General features: G+C 40.1%; 3 protein-coding genes across 40 annotated transcripts in view; all 3 read left to right on the top strand.

Annotated features, from left to right (window-relative positions):
- LOC144025487 (protocadherin gamma-A12-like) overlaps positions 1 to 26,106 on the top strand; it is a 223,696-nt gene that overhangs the window by 122,729 nt on the left and 74,861 nt on the right. For 2 of the 38 annotated variants that reach the window (XM_077531583.1, XM_077531556.1), the window contains exon 1: positions 9,675 to 12,246. The exons of 29 other annotated variants lie outside the window; for them this stretch is intronic. In XM_077531583.1, coding sequence (XP_077387709.1) covers positions 9,823 to 12,246 — 2,424 coding nt within the window. In that variant the 5' untranslated portion in view covers positions 9,675 to 9,822. Of the gene's footprint in view, positions 1 to 1,422; positions 3,990 to 9,674; positions 12,247 to 14,090; positions 16,656 to 17,969; positions 20,589 to 21,927; positions 24,516 to 26,106 lie in introns of those variants that run through there. 7 more of the 38 variants (XM_077531558.1, XM_077531561.1, XM_077531551.1 and 4 more) reach the window with 7 other exon arrangements.
- LOC144026231 (protocadherin beta-8-like) lies at positions 5,812 to 8,401 on the top strand. Its single transcript, XM_077532821.1, has 2 exons — positions 5,812 to 6,336; positions 7,615 to 8,401. The coding sequence occupies exons 1-2, from the start codon at positions 5,969 to 5,971 to the stop codon at positions 8,399 to 8,401; spliced, it is 1,155 nt and encodes a 384-aa protein (XP_077388947.1). The 5' UTR covers positions 5,812 to 5,968.
- Positions 25,610 to 26,106, top strand: part of LOC144026230 (uncharacterized) — a 6,049-nt gene continuing 5,552 nt past the window's right edge. The window contains exon 1 of the mRNA XM_077532820.1: positions 25,610 to 26,106. This exon is cut by the window's right edge and continues 1,824 nt beyond it. Coding sequence (XP_077388946.1) covers positions 25,627 to 26,106 — 480 coding nt within the window. The 5' untranslated portion in view covers positions 25,610 to 25,626.

The raw sequence follows: 26,106 nt of genomic DNA, 5'->3' as shown, positions 1-26,106 counted from the left end.
TCAGCAACTGTGATGTCATATTAAGCAAGTTGAAAAATGGCCGCCCCCTGAGATGGATAAAAAGGGCTGGATTTTGCTGCATAATCTGTATCCCATAAACACAATAATAATCAGAATATCATGTTTAGACAAGCAAGGCCACATATAACACATATTTGTGAATAATTTTTTTCACGTGACTTCCCTTTAATACTACCATTTAATTGAATGTCAGACTTGTGCAGATAAAATAAGAATGCACAATTATGCATTTCTTGAGGAACATGACAGTTGCAGTAAAATGTCTTGAGAATATAAGCAATATAACATATACAGACGGTGTCAATAAATGCCACAATTGAGTATATTTTGCACAACTTTCTGTCTTTTAATCACCTCTTCACTACAATTAACATTTAGAACATTGTGTCCATCAAATAACAGCAGTAGGAAGTTGTGGGAATGTTACATGTTGACCATTCTTGTCTTTTAAAATGTTATTTTCAAAATTAAAGTGACAGTGAATATAAAACAAAAAGAAAGAAAAAGGAAGTATTTAATCATCTTCTATAAGGACATTTTTTTTTAATGTAAAACAAAAAATATCTAAATATTTTAACAGTTATTATGCAGTATTGACCTATATTTAAACATTTGACATATAGATAGCTGATTTGTGTTTCCCTGATATTGCAATCTTTGAGCTGCAATGTTGCTGTCCATGGTGTTAGAAAGGTTTTCTCATGACTAAACAAAACGCTGAGACAAACGCTCCATGACCATTGTTGCAACACATTATTATTATTATTATTATTATTATTATTATTATTATTATTATTATTATTATTATTATTATTATTATTATTATTATTAATGAGTGTTAAGAAAATTTAATTGTTGACGAATTTATTGATTTTAATTCATGATAATAAACAGCAATATTGTGAAAATACTTTTGAAAACACAATTAACTATTTGAGCAACTGTTTTAGTTGTCGTATAGTGATAATAATAATAATAATAATAATAATAATAATAATAATAATACTTTGCACTTTGTGTGTCTTTTTTAAGTTCTTCTGATAACCTTCCTTGAATAATTGCTTACACACATATCAATGTAGTTTATTCTTTTTGTTGTTGTCCATCGTTTGCAAAAAAAAGTTATTAATTTCCATTTTGTTTTATTGAAACATTGGTTCCTGAGTATTGCACAATATTTTCTGTATATTTCCATCCGTGCTGTGCCTTTCAACGTGGAGTATAGTCCATTTCCTTTTCTTTCTTTTTTTTCCCCCGCAGTGCCCGTTCTTACACGTTTTAGACTCTAAGAGACGCTGTTGGCTTGGATATGATTTTCCATGTGTCGTCGTCATGCAGTCCTCCCTATTTACGAGGCACTGAAGCAGATTTTCTGGCTTTTGTTGTTGGTGAGGGCAAGTGAATGGACAAAGATCTCGATCCGCTTCACATTTTACGTCAAGTGCTGATGTGAGGAGGGAACGGATTATTTAGGAAGAAACATTGCTTGTTATTTTTTTATTTTTATTTTTGACATCATGGATGACTACAGATATTTCTCTTTCTCGTGCACAAAATGGAGGATGTTTAATGGATGGAGACGGATAATAGGAACGCTCATGTTACTTGGTTTGCTCACCACGGTAGGTGGTCAGATTCGTTACTCGATTCCGGAAGAAATGAAGAGAGGCTCTGTGATTGGAAACGTGGCGCAGGATCTCGGTTTGGACACGAAGAGGCTGATTACTGGGCGGGCGCGCATCGTGACGGGAGAAAACATCCAGTACACGGAGCTGAAAACAGACAAAGGGCTCCTGCTCGTCAATGACAGAATAGACCGAGAGCAGCTTTGCGGAGATGTGACGCCGTGCAGCTTCAGCTTTGAGATTATTCTAGAAAAGCCAATCGAGCTACATAGAATAATTGTTGAGGTTTTGGATATAAATGATCACGCCCCTATCTTTTCAAATAAAGATAAGGCTCTCATATTTGAAATAAGTGAATCTGCTCTGGTCGGAGTGCGCTTCCCTCTGCAGAGTGCAAAAGATCAAGATGTGGGGCAAAATGCGTTGCAAAATTATATTTTGTCACCAAACGACAATTTTATACTGAATCAGCATGCAAATCCAGATGGCAATAAATACGTTGAAATGGTGCTCCAGAAGCCTTTAGACAGAGAGCAACGTCCCCATTTGTCATTAAAATTAATTGCAGTTGATGGAGGAACACCGCAGAGATCTGGTTCAGTAAATATAGAAATAAATGTGTTAGATGCAAATGACAATGAACCCATATTTAACCAGTCAGCATATAAAGCCACTGTTATGGAAAACACAATAAAAGGAACTAGTATAATAACGGTTAATGCTACAGATGCTGACAGTGGATCAAATGGACTCATCACTTACAGTTTGTCTGAAATAAAGGGAAGTACAGTAGATATATTTAATATTGATAAAAACACTGGTACAATTTATGTGTCTGGTCAAATAGACTATGAAAAGAACAAAAAGTATGAAGTGAGAGTGGAAGCAAAAGATCAAGGTGGGAGAATTGGGACCAGTAAAGTAATATTTGATGTTATTGACATAAATGATAATGCTCCAGTTATTAATATAATGTCATTTTCAAGCCCTCTGCCGGAGGATTCACCTCCTGGTACAACAGTTGCAGTTCTTAACATAAAAGATGCTGATTCAGATAGAAATGGGCAAATTAAATGCTCCATTGATGGAAAACTTCCTTTTAAACTGGAGAATTCATTAACTAACTATTACAATTTGATTTCAGATCAATATTTTGATAGAGAATCTGTTTCGGAATATAACATAACAATTAAAGCCACTGATCTCGGAACACCTCCACTTTCTACCTCAACTAAATTACATCTTAGAATTTCAGATGTAAACGATAATGCACCCATATTTGATAAAAGTATTTATTCCGCTTATGTCGCAGAAAATAATTCTCCTGGTGTTTCCATATTTGCTGTCACTGCTCGAGATGCTGACTGGAATCAAAATGCCAGAATATCTTATTTGTTAGAGGACACTCAGATAAGTGGCAGTCCAGTTTCCACTTTTGTGTCTTTAAATTCTGAAACTGGTGTTCTCAGTGCAGTTCGATCATTTGATTATGAGCAAATTAAACAAGTGGACTTGGTGGTCAGGGCACAAGATGGCGGCTCCCCTCCGCTCAGCAGCAACGTGAGCGTCCGCATGGTGATCCAGGACCAGAACGACAACGCCCCTCAGGTCCTGTACCCGGTCCAGACGGGCGGCTCGGTGCTGGCCGAAATGGTGCCTCGTTCGGCAGACGTGGGCTATCTGGTGACTAAAGTGGTGGCCGTGGATGTGGACTGTGGGCAGAACGCCTGGCTCTCCTATAAAGTGCACAAAGCCACAGACAGGGCGCTGTTTGAAGTGGGCCTCCACAATGGAGAAATAAGAACTGTCCGCCAAGTGACTGATAAAGATGCTGTCAAACAAAGACTGACTGTTGTAGTGGAGGACAACGGGCAGCCCTCTCGTTCAGCTACAGTCATTGTTAACGTGGCGGTGGCGGACAGCTTCCCTCAAGTGCTGTCAGAGTTCACTGACTTTAGCATGCACGACAAGGAGTACAATGACAAGCTGACTTTTTACTTAGTCTTGGCGCTGGCTGTGGTCTCCTTCCTCTTCATCACCTGCTTGCTGCTTATCATATCAGTCAAAGTGTACAGGTGGAGACAGTCTCGCGTCCTGTACCACTCCAACCTGCCTGTCATTCCGTATTACCCGCCGCGGTACTCGGATACTTTGGGGACGGGGACCCTCCCGCATGTGTACAATTACGAAGTGTGCAGGACCACTGACTCCAGAAAAAGTGACTGTAAATTGGATAGAGCTGCTAGTCAGAATGTGCTGGTCATGGACCCCAGTTCGACAAGGACCTTGCAGATGAGACACAGTGAAAAGAACATCCTGGATGAACCTGACTCTCCTTTAGAGGTTAGTTCAACATAATTAATCTTTGTTGTTTTGTTGTTTCTCACTGGAAACATGTTGTGGGTCTCTCATATTAGTCTCCAAGCACATTTCATACACCAAACTCAATGAGGTATTTTGTCCTCAATAGGAAACAGTCATATATAAGACATTTTGAATATATATTTTAATGTATTATTTTAGATAGATCAGTTCACTACTTTTTCTTTTTTTTTTAGTATGTCAGTATAACAGAGTAAAAATGTCAGCACCAAGGACAGCTTTCCACTCATTCAGGAATCTCCCCTCTGGATTATATTTTCCATTCCAATGGTGTTGTAATATATAACATAAGTCCACGTTCTACAACGTTAACGTTTCAGCCCATGCATGAAAGTATGAAGTTTGATTGTTTTTATTTGTCTTGGTAGTTCAATTAGTTTTGCTCTTAGCTTTTTTCATATGCAGTTGAGTTAAAGATTTGGGGAAGTGTTCAATCTGACTTTGAAATTAGTGGCTTTTCTGCATTTGTGAATTGTGGCTATACATACTCTGAAATAGTTTGCAGATCCTTAAAACACATTGACTCATGTGCCTGAGGCATATTTTTGGATGCCATTGTATATGTTTATTGATCATATATTGAAATAAAATCCTCTGGATCTTAGTTTGCTGAAAAACAATGTGCGGGGGATGTGGCTCTACTGGGCCAGGCAAAATTTATATGTAGATAATAAAAAATTGAGCTGTTGAAAATTGTGCCCCATCATATAGTGTTTGACACTTTGCCATCGTAAGTCAATTGTATTTGTCAAATGACCATTCTGAGCTGACATCCTGAACATCATTTACAGTAAAGATGATTCTATTTAAAAGTTATTTAAAAGGAGTATTTACTGTAAAGTTTACATTGTGTACTCATTGATACCGGACAACACACACAAAAAAAAGTTAGTATCTTTTTTTTTTTCAATTTGAATAGTGCTGCAAAAAGCAAATTCAAATTAACTGGATATGAAGTATTTGTCAACAAGACTTTTGAATTGAGTTGTGGTAAGATGAACATAAAAAAAAAGGATGCTGCACAAAATGTGCAGACATTATACGTCAATTTTCTTCTATGACCTTAATTCAAATTCCTCCCATGCCTCAAAATATATAACTGGCACATGATGTATATGTAATTGAAAAATTATTGCTAGACATTGGCTACAAAGGTATTGTTGTGGAAGCATGTCACCTTTCACAATATGTAATACTTGAACAAAAAAAATGAAATTATTAACCACAAGTAGTTTTTAGCAGTTTTTAAATGCAAAGGCCAATTCATCTTTTTAATTCTATAACTTAAATAGTTCGATTTAGAGTCACATGAGTGTTTTTGGAACCAGAATAAAATGAATTAAATTTTTTTGCAAGAGCAACTTTAGTTTATTATGCTGAGTAACTGTGCTCACATGAAGGCTCACTCGACCAAACAGCTCCTCACATAAAATATGAGAACACCTCTTTGTATTAACAAGAAAGCAATTTATTAAATTAAAAAAAATGATATGAGTGACTTAATTATTGTTGAACTATATGTGTCTATGGTCTTGAAGAAGTTCCCTTTTAATGTGCCATCTTGTGGCAGCATGGGGTATAGGCCGACTCTCCCTGTTTCTCCAGATTACAGCCACGATGTTTTATAGATTACAGTAATATAACATTTATTTTGTTATGGAAAGAGAGCAGCATGCACGTTCCATCCTGCAGTGTTGCAATATGGACTCTTAGGGACGCTGCAGACCAAAAAGTTGATGACTATGTGAGCAGGATTGGAGCTGCGCCTCCGTGTAACGTCGACACAACACAGAGAGAACGCGACGGGAGGAGAGCGGATCATTTGACGTGTTCGTCAAATAAAAAAAAACATATTTGGACCTGGAAGCGATTTACTTCGATTAACAGTGGATTATATTCGACATTACACTTTGAGGAGGATATTTTTATTGGAATATACAATGGGAGGAGCTCCGCTGGGGAGATTTGGAAGAACAATGAATGGGCAAGTACTGCTGTTTGTGTTTGTCTTCGCCCTCGACGCCGTTTACGGCCAGGCCAGCTATTCTATTCCAGAGGAAATGACCAGAGGAGCTTTAGTGGGCAATATAGCGCAAGATTTAGGTTTAGAAATACAACGTTTGATTTCTGGAAAAGCCAAAATCTATTCCAGAAATAATGAAGAATACATCGAGCTGAGCCGAGAGAAAGGAGTCCTCCTCGTGAAAGAGAGGATCGACAGAGAGGCTCTTTGCGCACACACCGCCCTTTGTGCGCTGCATTTAGAAATTATTTTGGAAAACCCGATGGAATTTTACAGCGTCACTGTGCAGATTACGGACATAAATGACAACGCACCTGCTTTTGAAATTAACGAGATGACATTTAAAATAAGCGAGTCGGCAACCACCGGAGCAAAATTTGTTTTAGAAAGGGCTGTAGATTTTGATGTTGGTGGAAACGGCATTAATAATTATGAATTAAAACCATCTGACCATTTTGCTATTAGGCTGCAAAACAACGCGGATGGGAATCAAAATGTGGAAATGATTTTACAGAAGCCTTTGGACAGAGAGAAAGAGGAGCAGATGTCTCTCGTGTTAACTGCTGTAGATGGAGGAGAGCCGCGCATGTCAGGAACGATGTTGATTCTTATTACAGTGTTAGACGTTAATGATAATGCCCCCGTTTTTACACAGCCCACATATAAAGCTATTGTTACTGAGAACACACCTGCAGGGACAATTGTAGCAACCGTGTCTGCGTCTGATGCAGACCAAGGCTCAAACGCAAAAATATCCTACTCAATTAAAAATATGTTAGGAAATTTGAAAAATATTTTTGAAATTAATAAAGAAAATGGAGAGATATATTTAATTGGGAATGTTGATTTTGAAAAATCGAGACATTTTCAATTAAACTTACTTGTCAGTGACGATGGGGGACTCACAGATTCTTCTAAATTGATTATTGACGTACAAGATGTAAATGACAATATTCCCGTAATTAACATCATGTCCAAATCAAATGTGATATCAGAGGATGCTGAAATCAATACTGTTGTGACTATGATCAATGTCGAAGATTTAGATTCAGGAGAAAATGGAAATGTAAATTGTTTTATCAACGAAAATATCCCGTTTATTTTGAAAACCTCCAAACATAATTATTACACCTTAATTACAGACAGTGGCTTAGACAGAGAGAGGTCACGTGAGTACAATATTACAGTGACGTGTTCTGATGAGGGCGTGACCTCCCTCTCCAGCAGCGTCACTCTCACCTTACACATCTCAGATGTGAATGACAACGCGCCTGTCTTTGAGGGGAGCTCATATGAGGCCTACATTGTTGAAAACAACACACCAGGTCTCTCTGTATTCACTGTAAAAGCCAGTGACGCTGACTGGAACCAAAACGCTCGTCTTTCTTACATCCTGGAGGACTCCTCTGTTAACGGAGTGCCAGTCTCCTCATATGTGTCTGTTAGTGCTGAAAGTGGAGTCATCCATGCAGTTCGTTCATTTGACTATGAGCAACTGAAAGAGTTCCACTTCCGTGTCAGAGCGCAAGATGGAGGCTCCCCTCCGCTCAGCAGCAACGTGAGCGTCCGCATGGTGATCCAGGACCAGAACGACAACGCCCCTCAGGTCCTGTACCCGGTCCAGACGGGCGGCTCGGTGCTGGCCGAAATGGTGCCTCGTTCGGCAGACGTGGGCTATCTGGTGACTAAAGTGGTGGCCGTGGATGTGGACTGTGGGCAGAACGCCTGGCTCTCCTTTAAAGTGCACAAAGCCACAGACAGGGCGCTGTTTGAAGTGGGCCTCCACAATGGAGAAATAAGAACTGTCCGCCAAGTGACTGATAAAGATGCTGTCAAACAAAGACTGACTGTTGTAGTGGAGGACAACGGGCAGCCCTCTCGTTCAGCTACAGTCATTGTTAACGTGGCGGTGGCGGACAGCTTCCCTCAAGTGCTGTCAGAGTTCACTGACTTTAGCATGCACGACAAGGAGTACAATGACAAGCTGACTTTTTACTTAGTCTTGGCGCTGGCTGTGGTCTCCTTCCTCTTCATCACCTGCTTGCTGCTTATCATATCAGTCAAAGTGTACAGGTGGAGACAGTCTCGCGTCCTGTGCCACTCCAACCTGCCTGTCATTCCGTATTACCCGCCGCGGTACTCGGATACTTTGGGGACTGGGACCCTCCCTCATGTGTACAATTACGAGGTGTGCAGGACCACCGACTCCAGAAAAGGTGACTGTAAATTGGATAGCACTGCAAGCCACAACGTGATGGCAATGGACTCCAGTTTTACAGCGACCATGCAGAAATTACACAGCGAAAAGAACATCCTGGATGAGCCTGACTCTCCTCTAGAGGTTAGTTGACAACATTTCCACGTGCTCTGCTCGTTTTGGTCAATGATATCTTTGTTATCAATAAGGTCTGCTATCATTGTATTACTTCCGTCATGCACAAATGTTACAAAGATGAGAAACATAGGTTCAACTGTTCACTGAAATCATGCAGTCGATGTGGAAATTCAGCACCATGGAGAGCTGACATTTAGCCTCATTACTTTGTTAGTTCCTGAATACTTTGACTCAAATTTAATAATTATTTTCCATTCCATGTCACTTTAGTGCTTTCAAGTTCACATGATGTTTTTTTGAATATACCTGAACTTCATAAGATAGTTAGACAAAACAATACTGTACATGTGTGCTGCCTATACGTTTGGTAACATTTGTGTTCGTCCGCATATTATCAAAGTTATCAGAAATGCAGGACATGGATGGATGGATGGATGGATGGATGGATGAAAATATAATACAATGCAATAGAGATTCTTAAAACTGTGTTCTTCACATTTGACATTCTTTTTCAAGGCTTCCCTCAAGCATTTTTTGGCAACATAAGTAGATGTGTGTTAAAAATCTTAGTTCAAACATCTCTATATCTCTTAGGTCTATCTATAATAAATTGCCTATATCTGTAAAATATTTGTGAAGACTTGTTGGTGGCTGGGATGTTCATATACTGAAATGGTTGACTAAAATGTCCTTTTATCATTGACGTTACAAAGGTGAATTATTTTACTCTTTCCATTGTTTTCTTTAAGTTAAATGACTGTAAGGTAATCCCAGTGACAAAACACTGGAATTTTTTTATTTGTAGATACAACATGTACAATCAATATACATTTATTTTTTGTTTGAATGTCAAAAATCAATCAATATAAAAATCAATGTTCAGTTAATGAAAAATAATACCTACAATTAGTTTCACATATTTGATCAAATGTGTCTGTATTTAAAAAGCTGCACGACATGGTTGCAGTCGGGGACAAAGAATAATATTATTATTGTTGAATGAGTAACACTACTAAGAAGCACAAATGTGCTAATGACATATTTTGCATCTTCAGTTAGAGTGACACGTGTCGGCTATATCAAGTCGTGTTTGTGTGCAATCGTTGAGGCAGTATTGTGAATAGAATTTGTTCTCTCTCTCATTTTTGTCACATGCTGAGGAAGTGGTTAGTTTCTTCCATCCTGCAGTGTTGCAATATGGACTCTTAGGGACGCTGTAGACCAAAAAGTTGATGACTGTGAGCAGGATTGGAGCTGCGCCTCCGTGTAACGTCGACACAACACAGAGAGAACGCGACGGGAGGAGAGCGGATCATTTGACGTGTTTGTCTAGTTAAAAAAAAACATAATTTGGACCCGGAAGTGGTTTACTTCGATTAACAGTGGATTATATTCGACATTACACTTTGAGGAGGATATTTTTATTGGAATATACAATGGGAGGAGCTCCGCTGGGGAGATTTGGAGGAACAATGAATGGGCAAGTACTGCTGTTTGTGTTTCTCTTCGCTCTCGACGCCGTTTACGGCCAGGCCAGCTATTCTATTCCAGAGGAAATGACCAGAGGAGCTTTAGTGGGCAATATAGCGCAAGATTTAGGTTTAGAAATACAACGTTTGATTTCTGGAAAAGCCAAAATCTATTCCAGAAATAATGAAGAATACATCGAGCTGAGCCGAGAGAAAGGAGTCCTCCTCGTGAAAGAGAGGATCGACAGAGAGGCTCTTTGCGCACACACCGCCCTTTGTGCGCTGCATTTCCGCATAATTTTGGAAAGTCCAATCGAATTTTACAGCGTTACTGTGCAGATTACAGACATAAATGATAATGCGCCAAGCTTTGAAAAAAAAGAGATGAAATTTAAAATAAGTGAGTCAGCAACCATCGGAGCAAAATTCGTTCTAGATGGGGCTATAGATCTTGATGTTGGAATTAATGACCTTCAAAATTATGAATTAAAACCAGCCGATCATTTTGCTCTTAAATTGCAAAATAATGCGGATGGAAATAAGAACGTGGAGATGACTTTACAGAAGCCTTTAGACAGAGAGAAAGAGGAGCAGATGTCTCTCGTGTTAACTGCAGTAGATGGAGGAGAGCCGCGGATGTCAGGAACGATGTTGATCCTTATTACAGTGTTAGACGCTAATGATAATGCCCCCGTTTTTACACAGCAAACATACAAAGCTATTGTTACTGAGAATTCACCTTTAGGAACAATTGTCGCAACTGTTGCTGCAACTGATGCAGATGGAGCTTTGAACTCCAAATTAGTATACTCAATAACAAACACCCACGATAATGTTAGAAATATATTTGATATAAATAAGGAAACCGGCCAGGTTTCATTAATTGGAAATATTAATTATGAACATTCAAAATATTTTCAAATAAAACTACTTGCAAGTGATGTTGGAGGACTTACTGATTCTTCTAAATTGATTATCGATGTACAAGACATTAATGATAACAAACCAGAAATAACCATTATGTCAAAATCGAATGTAATATTAGAGGATGCAGAATTAAATACTGTTGTTACTGTTATCAATATAGAAGATTTGGATTCGGGAGACAATGGAATGGTCAAATGTTATATCAATGAAAATATTCCATTTGCACTCAAAACCTCTGAAAATAACTTTTACAGTTTAATCACAGATAGTGAATTAGATCGAGAGAAGTCAAATGAGTATAATATCACAGTGACGTGTTCTGACGAGGGTGTGCCCTCCCTCTCCAGCAGCGTCACTCTCACCTTACACATCTCAGATGTAAATGACAACGCACCTGTCTTTGAGAGGAGCTCATATGAGGCCTACATTGTTGAAAACAACACACCAGGTCTCTCTGTATTCACTGTAAAAGCCAGTGATGATGACTGGAACCAAAATGCTCGTCTTTCTTACATCCTGGAGGACTCATCAGTTAACGGAGTGCCAGTTTCCTCATATGTGTCTGTTAGTGCTGAAAGTGGAGTCATCCATGCAGTTCGTTCATTTGACTACGAGCAACTGAAAGAGTTCCACTTCCGTGTCAGAGCACAAGATGGAGGCTCCCCTCCCCTCAGCAGCAACGTGAGCGTCCGCATGGTGATCCAGGACCAGAACGACAACGCCCCTCAGGTCCTGTACCCGGTCCAGACGGGCGGCTCGGTGCTGGCCGAAATGGTGCCTCGTTCGGCAGACGTGGGCTATCTGGTGACTAAAGTGGTGGCCGTGGATGTGGACTGTGGGCAGAACGCCTGGCTCTCCTATAAAGTGCACAAAGCCACAGACAGGGCGCTGTTTGAAGTGGGCCTCCACAATGGAGAAATAAGAACTGTCCGCCAAGTGACTGATAAAGATGCTGTCAAACAAAGACTGACTGTTGTAGTGGAGGACAACGGGCAGCCCTCTCGTTCAGCTACAGTCATTGTTAACGTGGCGGTGGCGGACAGCTTCCCTCAAGTGCTGTCAGAGTTCACTGACTTTAGCATGCACGACAAGGAGTACAATGACAAGCTGACTTTTTACTTAGTCTTGGCGCTGGCTGTGGTCTCCTTCCTCTTCATCACCTGCTTGCTGCTTATCATATCAGTCAAAGTGTACAGGTGGAGACAGTCTCGTGTCCTGTGCCACTCCAACCTGCCTGTCATTCCGTATTACCCGCCGCGGTACTCGGATACTTTGGGAACGGGGACTCTTCCACATGTGTACAATTACGAGGTGTGCAGGACCACTGACTCCAGAAAAAGTGACTGTAAATTGGATAGCACTGCAAGCCACAACGTGATGACAATGGACTCCAGTTTTACAGCGACCATGCAGAAATTACACAGCGAAAAGAACATCCTGGATGAGCCTGACTCTCCTCTAGAGGTTAGTTGACAACATTTTCACGTGCTCTGCTCGTTTTGGTCAATGATATCTTTGTTATCAATAAGGTCTGCTATCATTGTTTCCATGTGAATCGTTTTTTTCTTGTTTTGTTGTTAACCACGTTATCAGTAATGTAGTTTCTCAAAAATATTAGCTTGGGCTAGTGCAAAATTTAAAAGGCGATTCATAAAGGTGAAGTTGAGCTTCAGCACCATGGAGAGCTTTCCATTAGGTTGAATTCATTTGCGCTCTATTGAATACTTGAACTCAAATTCTATACACGTCCTCCAATTTTAACAACTATATTGCATGGACTCTGAAGATTTGATGTACGGTTAAATTTATTCTCAAACAGTCTAATGTACAATTTATGATGAACAACATGTTAGCAATAGTTATATAAACAAATAGGCCTACAGTGATGCCTTTTTAGCACCATTTGTGTCATCCATACCCTCATCAATATGTTTTATACATCCACATATAATCAGTCACAACTTTTCGATTACCAATGAAGTGATTACAATGAGAAGTTTGGGCTCATCACAAATTAATAATCATTGTGTACAATATGCATGTGACCCTGGATAAGCAAAAAATCTGGATGGCGAGAACGACATCCCTTTACTGCTGCCAAATAATAAACTAATAAATATTTTTTAATGAAAAGATTGAGGAAATATGTGCATTGCAATGGTTTGAACACTTAAAACCTACATTTGACCTTAACTGAAACATATTATTTTTCAACAACATTTTTGTATGTGTTAGCACATCTGCCTTAGTAGCTTCATGTTTGAGTCAGGGATTGTTTACGTGCACTCTCTGTGCTCAATTGATTTCCTTCCACAATCCAAAAGCATGCTTCTTAATAAAGACACCTAAATGTGAGTGTAATTTTGTCAAATTGTGACCTGCGAATTTTGTCAGGTTTACATGTACAATACTTTCAGAATATAATCCCAATTACTGTAGTTTGAAAACGAATTAAAATTTGTCAATGTTTCCTTATTTTGATGTCAATTATGTAAATATTCATAAAATTTGATTGCTGTGCCCAACATGCACTATATAGCCGTTTACCTTCGACAAACTTTCATCCAAGCTATTTGAATGTTGTTAAAGGGACTGCCCTTCAATCCCTCACAGTGACAATACATTGAACATGTTTTTTTTTTTTTTTTTTGAAACTGATTCAAAGTAACACGTTCAATTAATGTGCATTCACTGTCTGTATCATGACACATTTTTTTTTTAATTAAAAAGCAATTATGCTCCATGAATGGAAAATGTATAGTTTTTAATTTTTTTGCATTTTTTTTTTCTCAAACGTGTCAATAGGATGTTTAGAGCTGCGAGACGTGTTTGCTGTGTGGAGCAAATATAAGATAGGCCTATTGTTGTTGTATAGGTGCATGGAGACTAAGAGGAATAGCTGTGTTAATTGCATATATAACTATATTTTTTTTATTTATTTCAAATGTGAGATAGAGTGACTGTAATATATCAGTCAGGTTTGTGTGCAGTCATTGTGGCAGCTGGTTCTCTGTGCATTCACAATAGATTTTTATCTTGTGTGTCATGTAGTAGTAAAAAAGTTCAGTACCGCTCCATTTTGCAATATGTGTGCAAGTGCTGAGACTTGCCACAATGTGTTCGCATTTAGAAACCATGATATCCTTGACATATATAGATTATTTATTAGGTTTGTCATGTGGTGGAGTGAAGTCCTTTTCCATCCTGCAGTGTTGCAATATGGACTCTTAGGGACGCTGTAGACCAAAAAGTTGATGACTGTGAGCAGGATTGGAGTTGCGCCTCCGTGTAACGTCGACACAACACAGAGAGAACGCGACGGGAGGAGAGCGGATCATTTGACGTGTTTGTCTAATAAAAAATATATACATTTTGACCTGGAAGCGATTTACTTCGATTAAGAGTGGATTATATTCGACCTTACACTTTGAGGAGGATATTTTTTATTGGAATATAAGATGAGAGGAGCTCCACTGGGGAGATTTGGAAGAACAATGAATGGGCAAGTACTGCTGTTTGTGTTTCTCTTCGCCCTCAACGCCGTGTACGGCCAGGCCAGCTATTCTGTTCCAGAGGAAATGACCAGAGGAGCTTTAGTGGGCAATATAGCGCAAGATTTAGGTTTAGAAATACAACGTTTGATTTCTGGAAAAGCCCAAATCTATTCCAGAAATAATGAAGAATACATCGAGCTGAGCCGAGAGAAAGGAGTCCTCCTCGTGAAAGAGAGGATCGACAGAGAGGCTCTTTGCGCACACACCGCCCTTTGTGCGCTGCATTTAGAAATTATTTTGGAAAACCCGATGGAATTTTACAGCGTCACTGTGCAGATTACGGACATAAATGACAACGCACCTGCTTTTGAAAAGAACGAAATGACATTTAAAATAAGTGAGTCCACGGCAGTCGGAGCCAAGTTCGTTCTGGAAAGAGCTGTGGATCTTGATGTTGGAATTAACGACCTTCAAAATTATGAATTAAAACCAGCAGATCATTTCTCTCTCAAGTTAAAAAATACAGCTGATGTAATTAAAAACGTGGAAATGGTTTTACAGAAGCCTTTAGACAGAGAGAAAGAGGAGCAGATGTCTCTCGTGTTAACTGCTGTAGATGGAGGAGAGCCGCGCATGTCAGGAACGATGTTGATTCTTATTACAGTGTTAGACGCTAATGATAATGCCCCCGTTTTTACACAGCCCACATATAAAGCTATTGTTACTGAGAATTCACCTGTAGGGACAATTGTGGCGACTGTTTCTGCTTCTGATGCAGATGGAGATTTGAACTCAAGAATATCATATTCAATAACAAACACCCTTGACAACGTTAGAAATATTTTGGAAATAAATAAAGAAAACGGCCAGGTTTCATTAATTGGAAATATTGATTATGAGAAGTCAACACATTTTGAAATTCATTTACTTGCAAGTGACAATGGAGGACTCACGGATTCTTCAAAATTAATTATTGATGTACAGGACGTAAATGACAACAAGCCCGTAATTAAAATTATGTCCAAATCAAACGTCATATCTGAGGATGCTGAAGTCAATACTGTTGTTACTATGATCAATACCGAAGATCTGGATTCAGAAGAAAATGGAAACGTAAATTGTTTTATAAATGAAAACATTCCGTTTGTTCTGAAAATCTCAAAAAACAATTTCTTTAGTTTAGTGACAGATAATGACTTAGACAGGGAGAGGTCTTCTGAATATAATATCACAGTCACGTGTTCTGATGAGGGTGTGCCATCCCTCTCAAGCAGCGTCACTCTCACCTTACACATCTCAGATGTGAATGACAACGCGCCTGTCTTTGAGAGGAGCTCATATGAGGCCTACATTGTTGAAAACAACACACCAGGTCTCTCTGTATTCACTGTAAAAGCCAGTGATGCTGACTGGAACCAAAACGCTCGTCTTTCTTACATCCTGGAGGACTCCTCAGTTAACGGAGTGCCAGTCTCCTCATATGTGTCTGTTAGTGCTGAAAGTGGAGTCATCCATGCAGTTCGTTCATTTGACTATGAGCAACTTAAAGAGTTCCACTTCCGTGTCAGAGCACAAGATGGAGGCTCCCCTCCGCTCAGCAGCAACGTGAGCGTCCGCATGGTGATCCAGGACCAGAACGACAACGCCCCTCAGGTCCTGTACCCGGTCCAGACGGGCGGCTCGGTGCTGGCCGAAATGGTGCCTCGTTCGGCAGACGTGGGCTATCTGGTGACTAAAGTGGTGGCCGTGGATGTGGACTGTGGGCAGAACGCCTGGCTCTCCTATAAAGTGCACAAAGCCACAGACAGGGCGCTGTTTGAAGTGGGCCTCCACAATGGAGAAATAAGAACTGTCCGCCAAGTGACTGATAAAGATGCTGTCAAACAAAGACTGACTGTTGTAGTGGAGGACAACGGGCAGCCCTCTCGTTCAGCTACAGTCATTGTTAACGTGGCGGTGGCGGACAGCTTCCCTCAAGTGCTGTCAGAGTTCACTGACTTTAGCATGCACGACAAGGAGTACAATGACAAGCTGACTTTTTACTTAGTCTTGGCGCTGGCTGTGGTCTCCTTCCTCTTCATCACCTGCTTGCTGCTTATCATATCAGTCAAAGTGTACAGGTGGAGACAGTCTCGCGTCCTGTGCCACTCCAACCTGCCTGTCATTCCGTATTACCCGCCGCGATACTCGGATACTTTGGGGACTGGGACCCTCCCGCACGTGTACAATTACGAGGTGTGCAGGACCACTGACTCCAGAAAAAGTGACATGAAGAATATGCAAGCCATGAGTCAAAGTTTAGTGAGTGTGGATGGAGCTGATGCTGATACGCATGACAACAAGCAGATATCAGGAATGTGTTCACAGATGTCAACTTTGGTGAGTTAAACATTTTAGCATTCCCTCACTATTCGTTGACTTGTGGGTTATGTTTTGCTGCTGTTCATGGTGCTGAAATGTTGATGTGTTAACGTAATTCTAACAATTTGTCAAAATATTTGTAGCTCATTTACTTTGTCATTTTGCTCATGATAGTTCGTATTTTCCCTATACACTTAATACAACATTTCTAATTTTTTTTTTTTTTTTTTTTTTTACTGCAAGTGTGGTAATTGTAAGTGAAACTTGCTGGTATTTTTGTCTGATTACCTATATGTCAGGTCTTCAAATTGATCCCTTTGGCTTAGTCTAGCCACTTTTGGACAAAAAAAAACATTAAAAAAACATTAAGCCTATTATTATTAGTATTATTATTATTATTATTATTATTATTATTATTATTATTATTATTATCCATCCATCCATTTTCTTGACCGCTTATTCCTCACAAGGGTCGCGGGGGGTGCTGGCGCCTATCTCAGCTGGCTCTGGGCAGTAGGCGGGGGACACCCTGGACTGGTTGCCAGCCAATCGCAGTATTATTATTATTATTATTATTATACTCACACTGGATTGAATCATATTGTACTGTTTGGGTAAAATCGGCTTAGAGTCAAGACTTGAAACGCAGACTTAAATGTAATTTAAAATTTTAAATCTTTATTTATTCATGTTTTCAAATCAGTTATAAGTTTTTGGACAATGGGAGCATTTCCATGTAGTGAAATAGTTGGTTTCCGAAAGAGGCTTTTATTTAAAAGGAGACTTAATTTTAATTAAAATTGTTAAATCTTTGTTTATTTATGTTTACAAATCACTTGTAAGTTTTTGGGACAACGGAGCAATTAGTCAAATAGTGTTGGTGTATGAAAGACATAATAATAATAATAATAATAATAATAATAATAATTTATGCACTACGTCTCTGCAGGTGCATGTATTCTGAAAAAGTCTAAGTCAAATACTGTTGAAAATGCTGTGTTTTCACAATTAATTTTTGCATTAGTTATTAAATCCATTGAAGTGCATGAATTAATGAGCTGAGAATTATTGATGTGATTCACAAGACAAAAATGTTTTAATATTATTTTCATCTCCAATGGTGCGTGTGAGACCTTGAGCTTGCATTCTTTTCCAAATTATTGAGAAGTTTATAAATGTGATTCTATATTTTTGAAGAAAAGATTCCTTTTATTTTCAGTGTGTATGGTTTGAACGCATGATATTCACCATTCCTACTCTAAGGGACGCTATTGGTCAACGTAATGTTTTGCTTCCAGTCAGTCATATCCTGCGCATGAAACAACTCGCTGTTCATTTGAGGTCGAGGACGGAGAGAGAGAAGACGTCCTATATGCGTTTGCTTTTTGGTTTGAGTCGAGTTTTTTGTTTTTGTTTTTATCTCCCAGAATGGATATTTCAAAGGAGGAGCTGTGATTGTATTGGCTGGATTACATATATTTATTTATTGTGGCAAATATGGCGCCTCGAAGATATTTCGTCGACGCGAGCTGGAGGAGGCGATTGTTTTGTGGACCGCGACAGCAAATGGGACCGCTTTTGTTCTTTTTTTATTTGGTTGCGGCGGTGGCTGGTCAGATTCGTTACTCGATTCCCGAGGAGATGAAGAAAGGCTCCGTGATCGGTAACGTTGCACAAGATCTTGGTTTGAATATAAAAAGGATGAGTGCAGGGCGGGCCCGCATCGTGACGGGAGAAAACATCCAGTACGCGGAGCTGAAAACAGACAAAGGGCTCTTGGTCGTCAAGGATAGAATAGACCGAGAGGAGCTTTGCGGAGATGTGACACCATGCAGCTTCAGCTTCGAGATTATTTTAGAGAATCCGATTGAATTGCACAGAATAATTGTTGACGTTTTGGATATAAACGATCATGCTCCCACATTTCAAAATAAAGATAAACATCTTAAATTTGAAATAAGTGAAGGGACTGCAGTTGGAGTGCAATTTCCACTACAGAGTGCCGAAGATCAAGATGTGGGACAAAATGCTTTGCAAAATTATATTTTGTCACCAAACGACAATTTTATACTGAATCAGCATGCAAATACAGATGGCAGTAAATATGTTGAAATGGTGCTCGAGAAGCCTCTAGACAGAGAACGACGTCCCCATTTGTCATTAAAATTAATTGCAGTTGATGGAGGAACACCGCAGAGATCTGGTACAGTAAATATAGAAATAAATGTGTTAGATGCAAATGACAACCGGCCAGTATTTAACCAAACAGCCTATAAAGCCTCTGTCATGGAAAATACAATGAAAGGAACTTGTGTAATTACAGTAAATGCTACAGATGCTGACAGTGGCTCAAATGGACTCATCACTTACAGTTTGTCTAAAATGAAAGGAAGTGCTGCAGATAAATTTAGCATTGACGAAAAAACTGGCACAATTTATGTGTCTGGTGAAATAGACTATGAAAAGAACAAAAAGTATGAAGTGAGAGTGGAAGCAAAAGATCAAGGTGGACTGACTGGGACCAGCAAAGTTATATTTGATGTTATTGACGTTAATGACAATGTACCAGTCATTAATATAATGTCATTTTCAACTCCTCTGTCAGAGGATTCACCACCTGGTACAACAATTGCAATTCTGAACATAAAAGATGCAGATTCGGATAGAAATGGACAATTTAAATGCTCCATTGATGGCAAGCTTCCTTTTAAAATTGAGCCATCTCTCACAAATTATTACAATTTAATTTCAGATCAATATTTTGATAGAGAATCTGTCTCAGAATATAACATTACAATTACAGCTATTGATCTCGGAACACCTCCTCTTTCTAGTTCAACAAAGTTGCATCTTAAAATCTCAGACGTGAATGACAATGCACCAGTATTTGATAAAAACATTTATTCCGCTTATGTCGCAGAGAATAATTCTCCTGGCGTTTCCATATTTGCTGTCACTGCTCGAGATGCTGACTGGAATCAAAATGCCAGAATATCTTATTTGTTAGAGGACACTCAGATAAGTGGCAGTCCAGTTTCCACTTTTGTGTCTTTAAATTCTGAAACTGGTGTTCTCAGTGCAGTTCGATCATTTGATTATGAGCAAATTAAACAAGTGGACTTGGTGGTCAGGGCACAAGATGGAGGCTCCCCTCCCCTCAGCAGCAACGTGAGCGTCCGCATGGTGATCCAGGACCAGAACGACAACGCCCCTCAGGTCCTGTACCCGGTCCAGACGGGCGGCTCGGTGCTGGCCGAAATGGTGCCTCGTTCGGCAGACGTGGGCTATCTGGTGACTAAAGTGGTGGCCGTGGATGTGGACTGTGGGCAGAACGCCTGGCTCTCCTATAAAGTGCACAAAGCCACAGACAGGGCGCTGTTTGAAGTGGGCCTCCACAATGGAGAAATAAGAACTGTCCGCCAAGTGACTGATAAAGATGCTGTCAAACAAAGACTGACTGTTGTAGTGGAGGACAACGGGCAGCCCTCTCGTTCAGCTACAGTCATTGTTAACGTGGCGGTGGCGGACAGCTTCCCTCAAGTGCTGTCAGAGTTCACTGACTTTAGCATGCACGACAAGGAGTACAATGACAAGCTGACTTTTTACTTAGTCTTGGCGCTGGCTGTGATCTCCTTCCTCTTCATCACCTGCTTGCTGCTTATCATATCAGTCAAAGTGTACAGGTGGAGACAGTCTCGCGTCCTGTACCACTCCAACCTGCCTGTCATTCCGTATTACCCGCAGCGGTACTCGGATACTTTGGGGACTGGGACCCTCCCGCATGTGTACAATTACGAGGTGTGCAGGACCACCGACTCCAGAAAAAGTGACTGTAAATTGGACAGAGCTGCTAGTCAGAATGTGCTGGTCATGGACCCCAGTTCTACAAGGACCTTACAGATGAGACACAGTGAAAAGAACATCCTGGATGAACCTGACTCTCCTCTTGAGGTTAGAATTCCTTTTGCAAAATGTGGTTAATGCACGCCGTTAATGTGATGTGATTCAGGACCATGGTCAGAGACAAATGTTTTTATAAATGTTATAATAGTGTTTCATTCAGTTGGATGTGACTAGAAATTATTATACTAAGTTATACAAATTCAACCGTGATTGAAAATAATTCCTCTAAAAATAGATAATTCCTCAAAAAAAAAAAATCAATACAGTTACAACTTTAACAATCCCATCTATACATGTCAAAATTTACTGTATTTTAACTTTTTTTTTGTTTGCGTCTCTCTTCAAAGTTGTGCATCATTTAGCCTACATATAGCTTCTGCATATGGTTGTGCCTCTTGCTTGCTCCTGACACTTTTCAGTCCTAAGTCATATGAACGTTTGATATAGACATTATAAAAACATTGGACAAATCAGATGGCGGACTTACAGTGTTTTAGTATGGGTGGGTCCTATAAACACTGGTCAACAGGAGGCTGATAAAAAAAAAAAGGCAAATAATATGAAAGTGACTTGACATATTGTTGTTGATGTGTGTGGCTTAATTGTGGCTATTATGTCTTATTTCCAAAGATTGGTGGTTGATGTTTATTGATGTCATAGTCTCTGTAATAGTAGCCTACTACCAAGCAGTTTGTTGTCATTTTTCATTGTGCAGCATTTGACTTGACTGACCTGTCCTCGTCTTTCAGGAAGTGAAATATTCAAAATATTTACCTTTTATTCAGTACAGTGAGACTGTATTGAGGGCAAATAGTTATTTGTAATAGATATATCTATGTTATTCAAATATTATTCACGCCGACTGTCACATGTGACTTATGTTATATGTTGCAGCTATTTTAATTGTCCATCACCCGTCTCCACCTTTCTCCTCATTTTCCTTGCAAAGTTTTTTTTTTTTTTTTTTTAATGGATAGATATATTTGTTTTCCAAATGCAGAGTAAAATGTTAACAACTGAATGATTGATTGGCATTTAGCTATTTTTTTATATGTCCCTTTTAGAGCCCTAACAATTTAAATAGTTAAGTAATAATTAGTATTATATTCAAATGCACAGTCAAACAAAATAAATAAATACAATATTTTTTTTTCAAGTAACAATCCTATTATAACCTATTCAAATGCATAATCAAACAAATAAATGAGTTGAGTACAATTTTCCAACTAATATATAATTATAAATTTGGGGACGACTTTAATTAAATGCACCTATTGTTGTGCAGTAGGCCTCAGCCTAAATATGATATCCTGCAGTAAAAGTGTTTGGACTCTGAGGGACGCTGTTGACCAGAAATTCCCCCGATCATGTCTCTATACCAGCACACGATGATGCACATCGACATCACACCAACTGACGAGAGGGAACGCGAACACATCCGCTCGTCCAGTCGGTGTACTTTTATTTTTATTTTTTTATTCCTCTCACCCAACACGGATATTTCTTTTTTGATTCTCTTTTTGGATCAGTGGATTCTAAACGTGTTTTGTCTGTAATTTGGACCATCGGACATCGAGTGGAACAATGACGCGGCAAGTAGGCTTATTGTTCGTTTGGGCGTCTTTTGTGGGCTCGGCGCTCGGGCAGGTGACTTATTCCATTCCCGAGGAAATGAGCAAAGGCTCTTTGGTTGGAAACATAGCGCAAGATTTAGGCGTGCATGTGAAACGGCTGAAATCTGGGAAAGCTCGCATTTACACGGAGGGCAATGCAGATTACATGGAGCTGCACACAGACAGAGGGCTGCTCGTGGTGAAAGAAAGAATCGACAGGGAGGCGTTGTGCGGACAAACGACGCCGTGCGCGTTACATCTGCAGATCACGCTGGAAGATCCAATTGAATTCTACACGGTGACTGTCGAAATTGATGATATTAATGATAATGCGCCCACTTTTAAAAAGGATGAGATGACGTTTAAGATAAGCGAGACAGCTTTGATTGGTGCAAAATTCGTGCTGGAAAGGGCTGTGGATTTCGACGTCGGTTTGAATGGATTGCAGGGCTACTCGTTAAAACCCACAGATCATTTTCATCTCAAATTAAAAAATCAACAGGATGGGAGCAAAAGCGTGGAGATGGTCCTGCAGAAAAATCTTGATAGAGAGGCTCAAGAACATCTCTCTTTAGTTCTAACTGCGGCTGATGGCGGGGATCCACAGCTGACAGGAACAATGCGTGTAGAAATTGCGGTGCTTGATGTAAATGATAACGCGCCTGTATTTACGCAGGAGGTCTATAGAGCCGCTGTGACAGAGACTGCTCCAAAAGGCACGTTCATAAGCACCGTGAGTGCTGTGGATGCAGATGAAGGCTCAAACGGGAAAGTGTCTTATTCGATAACTAACACAGTGGATGACGTCCCTGTTATTTTTAAAATTGATGAAGAGACTGGCGCTGTGTCTTTAATTGGAAGCTTAGATTATGAAAAGATGCATCACTATGAAATATTTGTACAAGCTAGTGATGATGGAGGGCTGACAGATTCATGTAGGATTATTGTGGAAGTGACTGACACAAATGATAACCCCCCATCTATAAATATTATGTCCAAAACCAGCTCAATATCTGAGAATTCCACACCAGGAACTGTGGTCACTATATTTAATGTGCAAGATCCAGACTTTGCAGAAAATGGTCAAGTTGCATGTTTTATTGAAGAAAACATGCCATTTCTGATGAGAAGTACATCTAAAAAGTTTTTTAGCTTAGTGACAGATGGTGATTTGGACCGGGAGAGGTCATGTGAATATAATATCACAGTGACGTGTTCTGATGAGGGCATGCCATCCCTCTCAAGCAGCGTCACTCTCACCTTACTCATCTCAGATGTGAATGACAACGCGCCTGTCTTTGAGAGGAGCTCATATGAGGCCTACATTGTTGAAAACAACACACCAGGACTCTCTGTATTCACTGTAAAAGCCAGTGATGCTGACTGGAACCAAAACGCTCGTCTTGCTTATATCCTGGAGGACTCCTCTGTTAACGGAGTGCCAGTCTCCTCATATGTGTCTGTTAGTGCTGAAAGTGGAGTCATCCATGCAGTTCGTTCGTTTGACTACGAGCAACTGAAAGAGTTCCACTTCCGTGTCAGAGCACAAGATGGAGGCTCCCCTCCCCTCAGCAGCAACGTGAGCATCCGCATGGTGATCCAGGACCAGAACGACAACGCCCCTCAGGTCCTGTACCCGGTCCAGACGGGCGGCTCGGTGCTGGCCGAAATGGTGCCTCGTTCGGCAGACGTGGGCTATCTGGTGACTAAAGTGGTGGCCGTGGATGTGGACTGTGGGCAGAACGCCTGGCTCTCCTATAAAGTGCACAAAGCCACAGACAGGGCGCTGTTTGAAGTGGGCCTCCACAATGGAGAAATAAGAACTGTCCGCCAAGTGACTGATAAAGATGCTGTCAAACAAAGACTGACTGTTGTAGTGGAGGACAACGGGCAGCCCTCTCGTTCAGCTACAGTCATTGTTAACGTGGCGGTGGCGGACAGCTTCCCTCAAGTGCTGTCAGAGTTCACTGACTTTAGCATGCACGACAAGGAGTACAATGACAAGCTGACTTTTTACTTAGTCTTGGCGCTGGCTGTGGTCTCCTTCCTCTTCATCACCTGCTTGCTGCTTATCATATCAGTCAAAGTGTACAGGTGGAGACAGTCTCGCGTCCTGTGCCACTCCAACCTGCCTGTCATTCCATATTACCCGCCGCGGTACTCGGATACTTTGGGGACTGGGACCCTCCCACATGTGTACAATTACGAGGTGTGCAGGACCACTGACTCCAGAAAAAGTGACTGTAAACTGGACAGAGCTGCTAGTCACAATGTGCTCATAATGGACTCCAGTTCTACAGGGACCATGCAGAAACTTCATAGGGAAAAGAATATCCTGGATGAACCCGACTCTCCTCTTGAGGTTGGTGTCTTAATTTTTTATTTTTTTTTAGTTTTGCAACAAAAAAAAAACAACAACAAAAAACTTTCTCTTTAAAGTAATAGTTAAAGTGCAAGTGAAGTCAAGTCATCTTTATTTATATTGCACATACTAATACTTGACCATAATGTATTCCATATAGTGTTATCCTCTATACTTGTATGTAGCATTACTGCTGCCTGGTGACAGATACATATTCTTTACTATTTGATGCTCGTCATATGTTAATGATGGTAATTTTTAAAGATAAATATGAGCATAATTGTGCAATGTATGTAGTATCATTAAAAAAAAGGCCTCACTTTAAGAAACAATATATTTTATATAGCCTAATCTGCAAAATACATCCACGAGACAGCTTGTCCTTTTCCTGTAAGAAAACAGTGAATTTGTTCTCTGGTTCGTCCTGCGGGACAGCTAACATACTCCAAACAGTCCATTTCAGCACCATGGACAGCGACCGTGTTGTTATAGTGACCTGCGGTTCAGGGCCCTATTTGTTGCAATTAAGCAATTCTTTGATCAGCACGTCATTTACCAAAACACTCAATTTAAGCATATGTACGCTACATAATATTCATTTATTATTATATTTATATTCTAGCTTTAGTTCTGATGTAGTTATCATATTTTAGCTTTGGTTCTTTCATTTGTGGATGTTGGTTTGGTGTCCTGTGATTTTTTATTTTATTTTTATTTTTTTTAACTTCTTGTTGTAGTTTGTCATTTTCGTCTCAAAGAGGCGCTGTTGGCATGCGTTTTGAGATTGAACGGCTGCTGGGTTTTTTTTGTTTTTTTTCCTCCCCTCTATATTCTTTGTCCAGCCTTCTGCGCTGCTGCGTTATACTGTCGTTCCTCCTGACGTGAACAGTGATGATTCGTGATTTGACTGGATTTTACTGAATATGCTGTGGATTGCTGCTTTTTTTTTGTCGACGGGCATTTGCTAATGGGGACGAGATTGTTGGATTTTAATTTCTGAAGAAAAACAAGCACCGTGGACAGAACAATGAGACGGCAAGTACTGTTGTTCCTCTCGGCTGTGTGCCTTCGCTCCTTGCTTGCCCAGGTCAGCTATTCCATCCCTGAAGAAATGTCCAAAGGCTCTGTAGTTGGAAACATAGTGCATGATTTAGGTTTAGATCTCAAGAGACTGAAATCCGGCAAGGCTCGGGTGTACACCGGCCGCAGTGTGCAGTACATCGGCATGAATAAAGAAAGAGGAGTCCTCGTTATCCAAGAGCGGATAGACAGGGAGGCTTTGTGTGGAGAGACCTCGCCGTGCGCTTTGCACTTCCAGATTATTCTGGAAAATCCAATGGAACTGTTTCGCGTCACGGTGGAGATTACCGACATAAACGACAACACGCCCAGTTTCACCAATGCTGAAAAACGCTTTGAAATTAGCGAGTCGGCCGTCACGGGATCCAAATTCATATTAGAGAAAGCGATCGATTTAGACATAGGGACGAATGGCTTGCAACAATATATACTCACTCCCGCTGGTAATTTTGCATTAAAATTGGAGAATGAGGCTGACGGGAGTAAAAAAGTAGAAATGGTGCTGCACAAG

The sequence above is a fragment of the Festucalex cinctus genome, chromosome 9 (assembly GCF_051991245.1).
Source record: "Festucalex cinctus isolate MCC-2025b chromosome 9, RoL_Fcin_1.0, whole genome shotgun sequence".
NCBI classification, from domain to species: domain Eukaryota; kingdom Metazoa; phylum Chordata; class Actinopteri; order Syngnathiformes; family Syngnathidae; genus Festucalex; species Festucalex cinctus.
The sequence above is the reverse complement of the archived record's forward strand: the minus strand, read 5'-3'. Positions and strand labels throughout refer to the sequence as shown.

What these genes read in the sequence shown, in the direction of transcription:
- LOC144026231 (XM_077532821.1), top strand. Translation starts at nt 5,969, where the DNA reads ATGGGAGGAGCTCCGCTGGGGAGATTTGGAAGAACAATGAATGGGCAA. An exon ending in GAATTTTACAGCGTCACTGT is followed by an intron (nt 6,337 to 7,614) that starts GCAGATTACGGA and finishes CAGCAACGTGAG; the next exon opens with CGTCCGCATGGTGATCCAGG.